The sequence below is a fragment of the Nanorana parkeri genome, unplaced genomic scaffold (assembly GCF_000935625.1).
Source record: "Nanorana parkeri isolate BGI_ZX_2015 unplaced genomic scaffold, ASM93562v1 scaffold35, whole genome shotgun sequence".
NCBI classification, from domain to species: Eukaryota; Metazoa; Chordata; class Amphibia; order Anura; family Dicroglossidae; genus Nanorana; species Nanorana parkeri.
Genome location: NW_017306303.1, coordinates 3,155,704 through 3,170,958, shown reverse-complemented (window position 1 = coordinate 3,170,958; position 15,255 = coordinate 3,155,704). Strand labels below are relative to the sequence as shown.

The following is a 15,255-nucleotide window of genomic DNA, read 5'->3' as shown; positions in this document are numbered from 1 at the left end:
CTAACTGTCCAATATACCAGATATAATTTATGCTCCATTCTAAATTTGCATATACCTGTTAAATGAATCCTTATGTATGTTGATACTTATTGTACAAATGCTGTGAAACAAATATTTTGTAACTTTGAACCCCCTCCTGAAACATTTAATAAAGAAACATTGAATGATAAAAAATGGACATTGAATGATAATACTGATCCAAAGTTCTGAACCTCTGAAAAAAATGCAGGTTACTAATATTTGAACCATTACTAAAACGAGGGCTACTGTCTGTACACTTCTGGATGTGTACTTTTAAAAAGGTACAACGCATTTAAACTATAATTCTTGATAACCCAGAGCTAAATTGTTATTTATTTCAGTATCAAATTATAAATCTTCCTCCAACTATCACAGCTTTCATTGTGTTTGTACAATCATAGACCTAAAACCATAATACATTATAATAGTGTTAAAAGAGAACTATGAGGTGAGTGCTTTTCACTCACCTCATAGTTCTAGCCGACCTGTGAGACTGTCACAGGTCGGCTCAGTGGATCAGGAGGTGAGTGAACATATACCTGCGTTCGCTCACCTCTCAATCCTGTCACGGCTCCCTGCCGTGACAGGGGAGGGGCTGGATTCCCCCCGCTCCGATCCGCCAGCGCTGACTGGTGGATTGGACGTGGGAGGGGGCGGGTACAGCTGGCTCTGCCTCTAGATAGGCAGAGCCAGCTGTCACTCAAGCAGCTGGGCGGATCTCCACATCGATGTCGGGATCCGCTCCGGCTGCGTCGTCTCAGTATACCGCGAGCTGTAGCTCGCGGTATACTGAGCTTAGGGTAACGGGAGGACACTAGTTTCTGTCCTCCCGTTACCCAAAGGAGAACTATGGGGAAAAGTCCTGACCCCATAGTTCTCCTTTAATACTATTTCCTTCATACTAAATGTGAACATCTTAAACTTGAGTTTATATTTCACCTCTTACCCTTTCTAAATAAAGTCACTGCATTGATTAAAATAGGGAACTATATGCAGAACATTTGAAAAGGGTAATGAAAATGTGGCTATAGTATCACTAAAATGAAGAGAACAACATTATTCTATCATTATTCATACTGGGTGATTTTTTTTAAACCATAATAAACTATAGATTTATGGTTTTGTAGAAAATAACAGGTTTTCAGTTATCATTATTATTACCTATTATTATTATACAGGATTTATATAGCGCCAACAGTTTGCACAACGCTTTACAAAACTGGGTTAGACAATACAATCAACAATACAATTTCAATACAGGAAGGTAGGAGGTCCCTGCTCGTGAGAGCTTACAATCTAGTAGGTATTTATGTATTCAGTTTTCTACTATCTTTCTGGTTGTACTCCATTCATTTCTATCTTTTTTCAACCTGAATAACTATGTAACTATAATGCACCGCATGGCCTTTGAAGCATGTACAGCAGACTTTGAAGGACCAGTTATGGGGAAAATTGAATAAGGCAGCCCCCTCTCTATAAAAGGGCTCACAGCAGCCTAAACATCAGTGTATTGTATAGGGAGAGAATAGGGGGAGCTGACAAAACATTTCTGTGTGTTCTTTTTAATGGGGCCTTTTTTATTTTAATTGCATTTTCTGGTAGTATGAGGACAACATCACTGTTGGCTGCTGTCCAGTCAATAGCAAACCATTTTTTTCTTTCTATAAGATTTCCTTTGAAAAATAATGAAGTGGCCTTTAGTTGCAGAAGGTATTATTTTGGGGGCTTTGTTTTTATTCTATGTTGATAGGCCATTTTATTTTGTAGGTTTCAGAGCAGTTATGCACAGCATTCACTTGTTGCTAACCATCTGTTCTTAGAGTTGCCTTTTGTTTGCAGCACACCACTGCATTGCTTGAAAGAAAATAAAAAACTAAGTGCAAAACAGTGTGCACCAAAACTAACTGTGCATACCAGTGGGCACCAATTTGCAGAAAAGTTCAGATTCTCTGGATTCTAAAAGCATTCAACGAACCATTTGTGAATTGAACCTGGGCGGATTCGCTCATTACTAGCTTATTACTTATTACTAAGGTCACTTTAAACCCAGTAAATTCTTTGTTTTGGGCTGTAAAACGCTTGTTTGTGTTCAGTTTACCAAACCTTCATATGTATCAGGGAAAAACAAGGTCCTTGAATTACCCCCTCTTAGGAGAACTCTGGTCACAACTACCCCTACCTGAGGAAGACGAAGACGGCTTTGGAACCACTCAGTCTGGGCATTGAAGCCCTCAGAATCTCTCATAATCTCTATATGGATGCTTTGTTTACCATAGAACAGCCAGGGCTGAATTTACCATTAGGCACAGTAGGCTTGTGCCCACAGGTAGCAAAGGTAACTTTTCTCTGTACAGTTATCAACTACAAAACTACATTTTCCTATTATCATCTCAAATAGGTTATTTACAAATGTTCACAATATTGTAAATATTGATTGGACAGCTAATCAAGTTAGGTTACAGAAGCAGTGGGGAAGCCCGCTGCTGTGTAACCTAACTACTTGTCAAAAGCCAGATGCAGCGCTGCCTGTAATGAATAGGCATCGCTCCGTCCATTACAGCTAACACATCGGGGAGGCTTTCCCTGCTGTGTACCCTGTAACAAGCCCCTCTGAATGAAGAAAAAGCTGTCAGCTTCAGACTTGAAGCTGACACCTTTTTTCTTCATAATACTAGGTGAGGCTCTGCTTCACCTGCCTTCCCTGACCGCACGTCCCTGGTATATATCCATCACTCTATATATTTTTGATTCTATAAGAAAAAATATAGGAAGTAGTAAAAAACAATTATATAAACATACATTATACAAACAGGTATATAAAAACATCCCCCATTACCCCAAGGCCCCCCTATTCCTTACTCAATAAATAAATCCAGCTATATAACTTCCAACACTAATTTATGACTGACATACTTTATATGTTGATTGCAATTATAATTCTACCTTATTCATTGCAGATATTACAAATTATATGTTTGCATTTTTACAAGAAAGAAACCAGCCAATACCAAGATTTTTTTCTTGAATGAAACATGTAAATTTCAAACTGTATGCATAATCCAAATTACTGTTTCAATCCATTTTAAAACTCACAGGTAGACTATAGCATAATGACATCAGAATTGGTGTTTGCAGTATATTTAGTATGCTATGGCGGGATACTCACCAAGGCTGATTCTCCAACCAGTCACCAAGGTGTTGCCTCACCTTCTGGGGAAAATCTCCATATACATTTTTTAAATGCTCTGGAGGCATTTTGGACACATAACTCCAAACAGAAGGGGCTTTGGCCATATCTGCAAATGGATGTGCTGAAATAAATAAATAAAAACAATATCAAGTACGAGTCAAGTACAAAGTTATATTTAAAGTTTATATGCTGGTAATAGGCATGTCACTATAAAAGGAAAGCATTATATTTTTGTTTTGCATATAGTAGTGAAGGCTTACAACCCTTGTTATTTACGGTAATTTGTGCTGTGTGTCCAGTTGGTGTCAAGTACAAAGTTATATTTAAAGTTTATATGCTGGTAATAGGCATGTCACTATAAAAGGAAAGCATTATATTTTTGTTTTGCATATAGTAGTGAAGGCTTACAACCCTTGTTATTTACGGTAATTTGTGCTGTGTGTCCAGTTGGTGTCAAGTACAAAGTTATATTTAAAGTTTATATGCTGGTAATAGGCATGTCACTATAAAAGGAAAGCATTATATTTTTGTTTTGCATATAGTAGTGAAGGCTTACAACCCTTGTTATTTACGGTAATTTGTGCTGTGTGTCCAGTTGGGGAGAATTCCCTTCACTTCCAGTCCCCCAGACACAACAGGAAGTGAGAGGAACCCTCTCCAAAGTGAGGGGTATTATACTCCTAGACAGTTGTCACCAGAACCTGTCCCCATTGGAAGATTTACTGTCATCTTTTGTTTTGGTGACAACTTTAAAGTGAAGGATTTGTTTTTTTTTCTGTCTTTCACTTTCTGTCTCGGTGACAATGGTCAAAAGGACAAATAGAGTGGTGAATCTCTCCACCAGGGAAACAGACAGCAATAAAAAAATTGACAAAGGGTCTAGCCCTTTCCTACTAACAGGTTTTACCTTTATATACACATAAATCTAGACTGCACTGTAAGCAATACATAATATTGAAGCTTACATTATTTGACAGTGTAACATTTCTTAAACAAGAATAACATAATTGTTCTCCTGATTTGCTATCTTAGAGGCATATATGTTAATTATGCCTGAGCACTAAGAATGTACCTTTCCTCCTTAAAAATAGCAGTGCATTTTCTGTGCCTAGACCTCATAGCTGTATATCTGCAGTGTGGGAGCCACTGTACCTCTGACTGCTAGGTCCACGAGATTTGGAGATGCTTCTACTATGACAATCACTGTTCACCTTGCTGGAGAGAAAATTGCAGTGGAAAGATCACCTGCTCCTGGTCCATCGGTTCTATGGATCTGTGTTTTTTGCACCTCTCCAGCTACTTCTTGATCATTACCTCCACCAGACCTCAGGGGGCAGCACTGACATGAGAAAGCAAAGACCTGCTCCTCTACCAAGATGGTCACCTCCATACAGAGACGCAGTGCAGAATATATCATGGCAAGTCAATATTGGGGATATGATCACATGAAGCCAGCTCAGTGCCCTCTGCTTGCCTTTTTTCCTTATTTACATCAACAGTAGTGACCTATAGGTTTGTAACCTGGACACAAGTGAATTAGTTTGGGAGATCCACTCTCTCTATTTGTCCTGGTGACCGAAAGTGACTGAAAGTGACAAAATCACAAATTTTGGGTTGTCATGAGAACAGGAATAGATGGAAAATCTTCCAATGTGGACATTAGTTCTGGTGAGCCTGCTGACTACCATGGGTATCACTCTCTTTAAAAGAGATTTCCTCTCACTTCCTGTTGTGGCTATCAGACAGGAAGTGAAGAGAACTCTCCCCAATAGGACACAAAGAGCAAAACAAAATTACTGGGTTATAAACCTCCATTACTCTATCTAATTTCTACTTTTCTAGGCCCATTTATAACTAGGCATTTTGTAGCTCAAAGCTTGAAGCTACAAAACACTCAACATTAAAAATCCCATTGCCTTCTGTTGTTTCTGTTCACACCTGAGCACTGCAGCACCTATGACAAAATGCATGCAGGCATCACAACTCTCCCGGACACTCCGGGAGTCTCCCGCTAGTAGAAGCACTTTCTCCCGGAAAGTTTGATCAACACACATGTCATTTGTTGTACACTATCTATGTAAGGTATGTATGTCAATATTTATGTATATATATGAGGTGCTTCAGTTGCTTCTTTCTAGTTTGAACAGAAAACATTAATTTCTGCAGATCAAAAGCCTGTCAGCCAAATGTACTGCCTTATAATGGTACATCAGCAACTAAAGTAACTAAAGTATGCACTGATTGCATGCCAGATTAGTTTAAAAATCTGCCAGACCAGCAAGACCAGCTTGCATTCAGAATAGTTTCACTTTACAAAAGCAACTTGTGTGCAAACAAAAGGGGTAAATTAACATATAAATCAACAAGTTCTGAATAATTGCATTTATCTTAAAGTGTATTTCCACTTTTGCAGCCAAATTGGGGTAACAACTACTTTATATTTGTACATTGTATGTTAATGAACTTAAAAAGAAACTGTCCCTCATTCTGCCCTTTATCTACACATTGCCATCTATTCTAAGCAATAGAAGCTGCCTGAAATATCCTTTGTGCAAACTTGCTAGAAATCAACCAGAAAGGTAAGAAATATTCTTTTAAAAATCATTTTTGGGTATGTTGTGTGAAAGCGAACACAAATTCATATACTTGGGGTTTCTCAGTGTGACTGCAAAGGTGGATATACATTTTAAAGTGTATTTCCACTTTTGCAGCCAATTTGGGATAATTTTAGGGAGGGGACGGAGTCCCCCGGTTTGCTGGAGTGGAACCCAATAGCAGGGAACAATACCAGAAGGAGAGTCCAGGAATGCGTTGTCAGAGTATAGTCCAGGTCAAGGCAGGCAGCAAGTATCATAAACGGGAAGTCAAGCCAGGAGTCGATAACCAGGAGATCCAAATCGTGGGGAACAACGTCAGCAACAAGTCTTGGCTCTGGCTGGAATTTAAAACCAGCAGGAACCAAAAACGCCCCTGTTGTCTGGGCAACAAAGAAGCTACAGGTCCCTGGGAACCAATGGGATGGCTAGGAGAGAAGGTGTGCATGATCAGCCCCTGAGGTGACTAATAGGCCGCGGCAACATCATGTCATAGACAACAGCATGCGCGCAACCGCAACCAGCCGCTGCCGGGCACCAAATGACCCCAAGAAGGACTCTACAATCCCCGCCGTGCCCGCAGGACCCCAGGTAAGAGGGCACCCCTGGTGCCACGACAGATAACAACTATGTTGTATTCGTTACATGTTCCCACATAAATAAAAAATGATACTTACCGTATTTTTCGCTCCATAAGACGCACTTTTTTTCCCCCAAAAGGAGGGGTAAAATGTGCCTGCGTCTTATGGAGCGAATACCTATCGCCCGACGCCCGGGACATGCAGTTTCGGGCGCCGGGCGAGTAGTTTCTTTTTGTACATTCAGCCCTGCTCGTGACAAGCAGAGCTGAATGTACAGAGGGAGCCGCTGTTCGTTTAATACAAGGGATCTAATTAGATCCCATGTATTAAATCGAGTGGCGGCGGCATCGGCGATCGTGTCCGCCCCCCTGCCGTAGTTTTCTGGGTCCCCCGTTCCTCTGGGGGACCGTGACCCGTCACGGTCCCCCATAGGAGCTCACCATAGAGCCCATTGAGCAGACGAAGAACGTCATTCTTCGTCTGCTCTGTGTGATTACTGAGACAGCACCACCTGTCTCAGAGGACATTAACTGCAGCTTCTGTGACAGAATTTCTGTCATAGAATTTCTGTCACAGAAGCCATGCGTCCTATCGTCCGGTGCGTCTTATAGACCGCAAAATACGGTACATATTACTTGCTCTTTAATGAAAGATTTTTTTCCCCTCTAAAATTAGTTTTCCTCTAAAATACAAGGGAGTCTGGGAAGTTCATCTTTAACCTAATTAACCCTGTCTGTACTGTGCTGGAAGATTTCATTATTAGATTAGGCACTATGTGTCATAACCAAGAGTCAAAGATCTGGAAACATTGTATGTTAATGAAAGGAAGCTCACTCTGACCCTTGTCTTTCTATAGGAACATCTAGAGTTTCCTGTCACCATGAAATTGTACAGAAAGGCTCCGCAGGCCAGCTACCCAGACACATTTAAAAGGTTAGAAATATACAAAAATACATGTTTTTAATATAGTGTGTGAATAAAAACACATTAACATATAGTAGGATTTTCTCAAATGTAACTGCATAGGTGGAAATACACTTTAAGTTCACTGTACATGCAATAAATTCCAAGACTTCCAGGACCCTGTTTAGGTGATAAATTACTGGATATATTTCAATGGAAAGTATAGTGCTTTTTCAGTTAGGACATATTTTGAGTTGTCATGGAAGTTTTTTGTCAATTTTGTTTGACTAACTTTTAACATTTTTACTCTTCTATGTTTTGTTTTTTTTTGTAATAGCTTGGGATGCACCGAAACCGGTTTTGCGGTATCGAGTACGAGTACCGGTGGCGTGTGCCCCGATTATCAGGAAACTGTCCATATACTCACCGCACTCAAAGCTGCTGTTCCATTAGTGGGTGCAACGGTTGTCGACGGATGGCTACTTTCTTGAAACATAAGTAGAAGAATGGACACCGCCACAGTCGTTCAAGAGCACAGTTGTCAGCAAAAGTCCCGCTCTGCGCATGCGCAGGGGAGAACGAACACGCGCAGGCGCAGCTGAGAACAAACACGTGTAGGCGCAGCTGAGAACAAACACGCGCATGCGCAGTCGGAAGTGACGTGCGGAAATACGTGGCAAGTGGCGCACAGGAAGTGACGCCATAGATAGATTCACTGCCCTATTTAAACCCAGCTCAAACGCCCACTAGTTGCTGGTTTGTCTTTCCAGTTTGTGTGTGCTCCGTGTATCCTGTTTTGCCTGATCCTGTATACTCCTGAACTCCCTGGCTTTTGACCTGTTCCTGTTTTGCCGATTATCCTGGTTTGCTGCCTGCCTTATTGACCTCGGACTGTTTCCTGGATATTCTTCTGCCTGCTCCCTTCTGTACCGCATCGGATCTCCTGGCTATTGACCCCGGCTTGTTTGACATTGATTACTGGAAATACCCAAAGCACTTGTGCCACTCATTGTCTGCCTGGCCTTTGTGCCCAATATCAAAGGCCACAAGACACGAGGAGCAAGAGGAGCCTCCTCATACCTTCGGTCTCCATACCAGGTACCTAACAGTTATGTCTTTAACATATGTCTCATATAGTAAAAGACATACACTATATTGCCAAAAGTATTGGGACATCCCTCCAAATCATTGGATTCAGCTGTTCCGTGAAATTTCCTTGCTACTAAATATTCCACGGTCAACTGTTAGTGGTATTATAACAAAGTGGAAGCAACTGGGAACAACAGCAACTCAGCTGCAAGCACTATTTTTGCAGACCGCACTGGACCGGAACACAGGCACTGATGTGCCATGCGTTCAGGTGCGGGCAATCGCACTGTGGGCGGCGGGCATGGCTGCAGTGCCATTGACTTCATAGCACCGCCACGCCCCCTCCCGCACTTAAACGTAGGGAGCCGGCTGGGTTGCGATACAGTGTGTTCCAGAGGCCGACCGCTCTGGAACGCATTGTTTGTGGTGTGAACCGGCCCTCTAAAATGCCCTGGTATCCCTGTTGGCAAAGGGAAGCATTTGGGACCATACTGAAGTATTTTAGTTATGGTCAACAGCATGGAAGGAGGTGGAAGAACACAGGAGGTGATATTTTGTTCTAAGATATCAGTCATGGAGCAGATTGGTCATTGTTTTAAAGACTGATAACACAAATAAGACACAAGGATTTTAGTAACAGTTTATCACTTTGGACACTTTGAGAGTTTTTTGATCACAGATACTGAAAGTTCTGTTATGCACTAAAATATAAAGGTATTAACACCTATACAAGAATCATAGCACTACACTTATAATATATTGCAGCTTACCAATTCTTGGATGTGGTGACTGCATTAGCTTTCTTTTATTTAACATAGTAATATAGTAGGTAAGGTTGAATAAAGACAAGGGTCCATCCAGTTCAACCTACTGTATGTGTGTATGGGTGTATGTTATTGTGTGTCTGCATTTATACGGCTCTAACACTGCCCATACTTTTGTATATGAAGTGAGATAAGAAATTCATCAAAACATTTATCTAATTTATCAATGCTCTAAGCAGAAACCACCACCTGCGGAAGGGAATTTCACAATTTCACTACTCTCACAGTAAAAGACCCCCTACAAATTCTAAGACTAAATTCCGTTTCCATCAACCTCCTGTTGTGTCCCCGGGTTCTCAATACAGTTTTCAGATAAAACAGTTTGTTTCGAATATTGTGGTCCTCATTGATAACTTTGTAGACTACAATATGGTCCCCTCTTAATCGCCTCCTTTCTAAAGTGAACACGTTTATTTGCTGGAGGCTGTCTTCAAAGCTCAGGCCTTCTATCCCTTTAAATAATTTTGTAGCCCTTCACTGAACTCTCTTCACTTTGAGGACATCTTTTCTGAGAGTTGGCGACCAAAACTGCACCGCATACTCCAGATGGGGCCGAACCAAACGATTTGCAACTGGCCCCTCTGATCTTCTGATCGAGGGATGCTGACCAGAAGGGTGACAACAGGGGCACCCACTGTGCAAATTGTCCGAAATTCACGCAGTCTATGGTCAGCTTAACACTACCAATCAATGCAGGGTGACAATGCTACTGCCCAAGGGTGTCTCTGTTGCTCCTCCATAGAGTGCAGCCACTTTAAGACAGGAAGGGCGCTACTGGCCTGATCATTAGGTGAAACAGGGGCGAAAAAAGCCTAAAAAAGAAAACTAATGCAGCCACCACATTTAAGGATTGATAACATGCAATATATTGCAATACGTTTTTGGGTTTAGATACAGTCAGCAAGCAGGTCAATTGGGTTTCCGGTACAAAACAGTTGGCTGAGAGCAGCAGAAAATGTAAATTCACCCCTGCCAAACAAGTGAAGGAGAATCCCTATTTTTTTGTTTATACTATGCACATGATTGGATGTTCTAAGTGAATACTGGATTACCTAATTTCAATCTCAGTGTTTTGATATCAACATTGTTTTAACAAATACCTTAAAGTAAATCGCTAGCCAAAAAAAGTGGTTAAACACCTGTTTTAGTGGCAGCCTGTTTTAGTGGCAGCCTGTGTCACATTGAAAAGATTTCATGCCTGTTCATGAGACACAACTGGTGGTAAAATATCTCCAAAGTGTTGGGAAATCCCCTCTTGGACAGTTGACACTGGGACAGGTGACCCCATGGAATATTTCGCCTCATCTCAAGTTCCGGTGACAACTGAAACATTTTGGATTTTGCATCACTTTCTGTCCTGGTCCCAGTGGGCAAATTGGGTAAATATTCCCAGCATGGACACAGCAATACAAAGACTGGCAAAGGTTCTAAACTGTCCCTATTGCAATACAAAAAAAAAAAGCAACCCCCCCCCCCCCAAATTTTGGCTAAAGATAATTCCATATTACCGTACTTCTCTTTCTGTAAGCCCATATAGTTGATGCAGTAACAAAGGCCCCCATCACTCCAATTCTTAAACCGGTCTTGCCACTGTCAGGTGAAGGCTAAAGGTGAGTTCTCACCTCCCTTTAATACATCTTCAAAGGTAGGCATACTCCACAGGTGTGCATGCATAAATGCAATCTTTTATTGACGTACAGTACATCAACAAGTATGCAAGCATGCACTGTGTAACTGCTCCCCCATGTACAGACCTCTACACATTTCACCACCTGGGTTTAATCGTAGAAGTAAGGTGGCTTATTTCTCATATAGCCTGGCATACAAATACCCCGTTCTAACTAACGATTTAAGCGGTAATGATTGTTAGGAGAAATTAAATAGTTTGTTTGAGGCTGGCATTTGCCCAACAGTTGCTAATCGTGGTTTAAATAAGGAGGTTGCGATCTTTGCATAAACAATTAGATTCTCCTAATATCAACTAATGCCAGATATTCTCTAAGGCTACTTCTGTGTATATTCCAAAACATTAGAAAAGGTGATGTTTGCCAGAGCAAATAACCCTGGAAAGCTGCCCTTATACCCGCAACACTATTGTCATTATTTACCGTTAACTGAACATATTGAAAACTATATTTAGGTGTGAAGAACACAATGGAAGACAAAGCGACTTATCTAAGGTTAGCTAGGCTTGCTATCTGTATAGTGGGCCAGACAAGCGTCAACAAACCGTTTGCAGGGCTTGGGCAGATTCATGAAGTGAGTAGCAGAGTAAATCAGCACAGTACAAAAATAAATTTGAACAAATAAATCTGCGCTTCTGGAAAAATAAAATTTAGTAATAAATTAAATTAATTAAAATTAATAAAATAAGAATAAATGTGAATAAATGTGAATAGTTATACCCCAAGCTGCTCTGAAAAAGGTGGAACCTAGTATGATCAAAAGAAACAAAGCGCTAAAGGTAGCTGTATGAGCAAAGGAATAAGCTATAATCGATTCCGGCGAGGCCAGCACGGAAGCCAACATAAAAGCACAAAACAGGACTAGCTTCACAAACAAGTATAGACATAACCAGTCCAACCAAAATACAAAAATCAATTAAAACCACTAAAATTCACTCAGATGGAATAAATAAACGAACAATGTTTAAAACGTCAAAATCAGTGTCCAATGCTCAAAAAGTCCAAGTGAAAGGTGGTTTCCATGCGTGTGAATTTTAGTGGTTTTAATTGATTTTTGTATTTTGGTTGGACTGGTTATGTCTATACTTGTTTGTGAAGCTAGTCCTGTTTTGTGCTTTTATGTTGGCTTCCGTGCTGGCCTCGCCGGAATCGATTATAGCTTATTCCTTTGCTCATACAGCTACCTTTAGCGCTTTGTTTCTTTTGATCACAAAAATAAATTAAACTCATTTTTTCAAATGTTGGCAAAATTCTTCATCTACTCTACTGATTTGATAATTTGCAAAAGTGGCAGCAATAATTATACAATAGCTTGTGTAGCCTTCTTGGTACATGGTATAACACTTCTTTGGCTACTGTAGTGCAGTGACAACCATATGGTAATAGAATTACCTGGACCTCTGCCAGTTGAGAGCATGAGAATCTTAGAAGCTTAGTTGGCAGTTCCTCTGCTCTGAAGGTCTTGGGGAAACAAACTCAGAAATATCATATTACTGTAAATGTCTCCAGTGTTAGTCACCTAGGTCTTTGCTCCTTAGGGTTTAACTCTAATAATATTTTGTAGATATTGAACAAGAGGCTCAGTTGAATGTGTTTGTTACTCAAAGCAAGCACAATTTTACAGAGAAAAGTGTAGGAAAGACAGGTGTCTGAACACCTAAATGTAGCACAAATTCAGTCCTAGACGTCACTCCACACAACTAGTGGTCACCACCATCCTGGCCTGGTAGCAATCCAAAAGTGGAGATTTTTGTGTTTGCTCCATTGTTCAGGATTGTGGAACTTGACACACCCTGTATAATCCCATGTATGCCGTGTTCAATCTAGCTCTTCTGCTGAACCTGTTGCCAGGTGTCCAACTGGATTGGCCACTAACTTGTATACAGCTCTGGATCGTGCCTCAAGCAGATAGACCCTTCTGGAATCACCCCCACATATTTAACAGTTTCCTGGCCTAATACTCAATGCTGACCAGCTGTTATATATTGTAATATATTTATGTATATATGTAGCTGTTAAATATGATCATATATCCTATAGACTGTGTCTACAGTACTGTAGACGCAGCCTATAGGATAAATCAACAGTGCCTGGCTGGGCAGAGCAAATCTAGAAAAACTCCTGCAAAGATTTTGGCTAAAACCTCATAGGGCCAGTAACACAGAAAAGCAGGCTAGGCATTAGCATACATATTTGCTTGTTCCAGGGTATGTACTAAGTATATGTACATTTATTTATGCCCACTGCATTAAGAAATTTACAAAACAGTTATGTGTTATTTATAGAACAATATCAATGCAGCTAGGAATAAACTGAACTGCTCCTGCTCTGTATCATGCTTGTTAAATGTTCCCTAAATTAACTGACCTTTCTTGTCTTAAGGTGGCCATACACTCTACAACCATCGCAAGACTTTAGTCTTGCGATGGTTGCACAGGGATTAAAGAAACGTACAATCTGCCTATCTTGGACAGGCAGATCGCACTATCGATCATCGCAAGCCCGCCCCCCTGAGGGGCGGGCTTCCGATGACCGCAATGCTGAACGTTCAGTGTGCGCGTGCGCACACCGGCCGTTCGGCATTTGTCTTCCGAGCACCATTCTAAACAGCCGAGAATCGTACGATTCCCGGCTGGTTTTCGAACATGCGCGTCTCCGTTCACACTGCTCGATTATCGTACGAAAAACCGATCGCATACGATTATCGTACGATAATCGTGCAGTGTATGGGCACCTTAATTCTCCAGCCAAAATAATGCAGTCAAGTTGCTGCATCAATAAAAAATTAAATTCAACATTTATAAACATCGTTGAAAATAATTCACATGCCTAATGCAGGACTTTAAGGGCTAGTTCACACCATATACAGTGCGTTCCCAGCGCGGTTAGCTGCTGGAATGCACTGTGTCGCATCCCAGCCAGCTTCCTGCATTCAGGGGCCCGGATGGGGGTGTGGCGGTGCATTGAAGTCAATGGCACTGCAGCCGCGCCCCATGCCCGCAGTTGATCGCCCGCACCAGAACATGTGGCAGATCGATGCCTGCATTCCGGCCCAGTGCAATCTGAAAAAATAGTGTATGCAGCATGTTTTCAGATTGCACTGGACCGGAGCGCAGGCATTACTGTCCCATTGACTTCAATGCACCGCCACGCCCCCTCCCACCCCTGAATGCAGGAAGCTAGCCGGGATGTGATACAGTGCGTTTCAGCAGCTAACCGCACTGTATATGGTGTGAACAAGTCCTAAACTCAATACCAATAACTATAATTTAACAAATGGCTCACAGTAGATACACAGATTTAACTGTGCATACATCAGTTGGACTTCTAAGTCATTAATGAATTGGATTTGCAGCATATTTTCATCAGATTTTGAAGAAACTTGGTAAATCTAAAGTAAACAGCAGAAATACAAAATAATGAAAAAGCTTTAGCAAAAGCTTTCTGAGAATATGCAGGAATCGCAGATATCCTCCTTCACTATGTTATCAGTTATATCTTTTGAAATAGTCTGTTTGCGGTGAAGGCAAGAAGGTTTTTTAAACATTACAAATCTAATATTGTTGTTTCCTTTTGATTTTTATGTACTTTAAGTTTCAAGGAAATAAAATTAACAAATATATAAAGGATTTTGTCAAACACATAAAACAGCAGTACTGGCTGGTGGCACTGACAATGAAAGCAGCATCGTTGTGTACAGATGTAAAATTAAATCTATATAGCTACAACTAAGTATGTTGTGAAAGAAAGTATGAATTTGTTGGAAACAGAAGCACACTCAGGTTTACTCATTCAGCCCACCCTCCCCCCCACCCTTTTACACCTCTGCAGTGCATTGAGGTGTGTTACTGCAAGTGTGACCATTCATTTCAAATGAGATGTCAATGCACCACAATGCACAGATGGTTCCGCTGATCATGCATTACAATGCTTTGTAATATAACCTATAGAAACCAGTCAGAGACAAGCTTATATTTTCATGACTTCTGTAAAGTTTGACCTATTGCTACTCACACTTTTTAATATACCTGAATGACTTATCAGGCATCCCAACCTGAAAAAAGTAATTTCAGGGAGGTGCTCTTCTCATTTCAGGGAGGTGCTCTCTGCCCCCCCCCCCCATTTGGGGGTGGGGATAGCACCCCCCTGAAATGATGCCAGATAGCAAAGAAGCTAATGCTTCCCGTGCTATCTGCTGGGTTTTTTTTTTTTGCAATAGCCAATAGGAAGCTGCCTATTTCACCCGCCCTCTGCTGCTGTCAATCACCAGAGAGAGGGCCTGATGGAGAACTTCAGGTCCACCTCTGCTGATTGACAGCACCAGTGGGCGGGTGCAATAGTTAGTCTGCTACTGGCTGGGGGGGGGGG

General features: G+C 41.2%; 1 protein-coding gene across 1 annotated transcript in view; it reads right to left on the bottom strand.

Moving 5' to 3' along the window:
* The window catches only part of STAT6 (signal transducer and activator of transcription 6), a 101,237-nt gene that overhangs the window by 43,981 nt on the left and 42,001 nt on the right, over window positions 1–15,255 (bottom strand). The window contains exon 2 of the mRNA XM_018569427.1: window positions 3,188–3,332. Within this exon, the coding sequence (XP_018424929.1) occupies window positions 3,188–3,315 (128 nt within the window). The 5' untranslated portion in view covers window positions 3,316–3,332. The remainder of the gene's footprint in view (window positions 1–3,187; window positions 3,333–15,255) is intronic.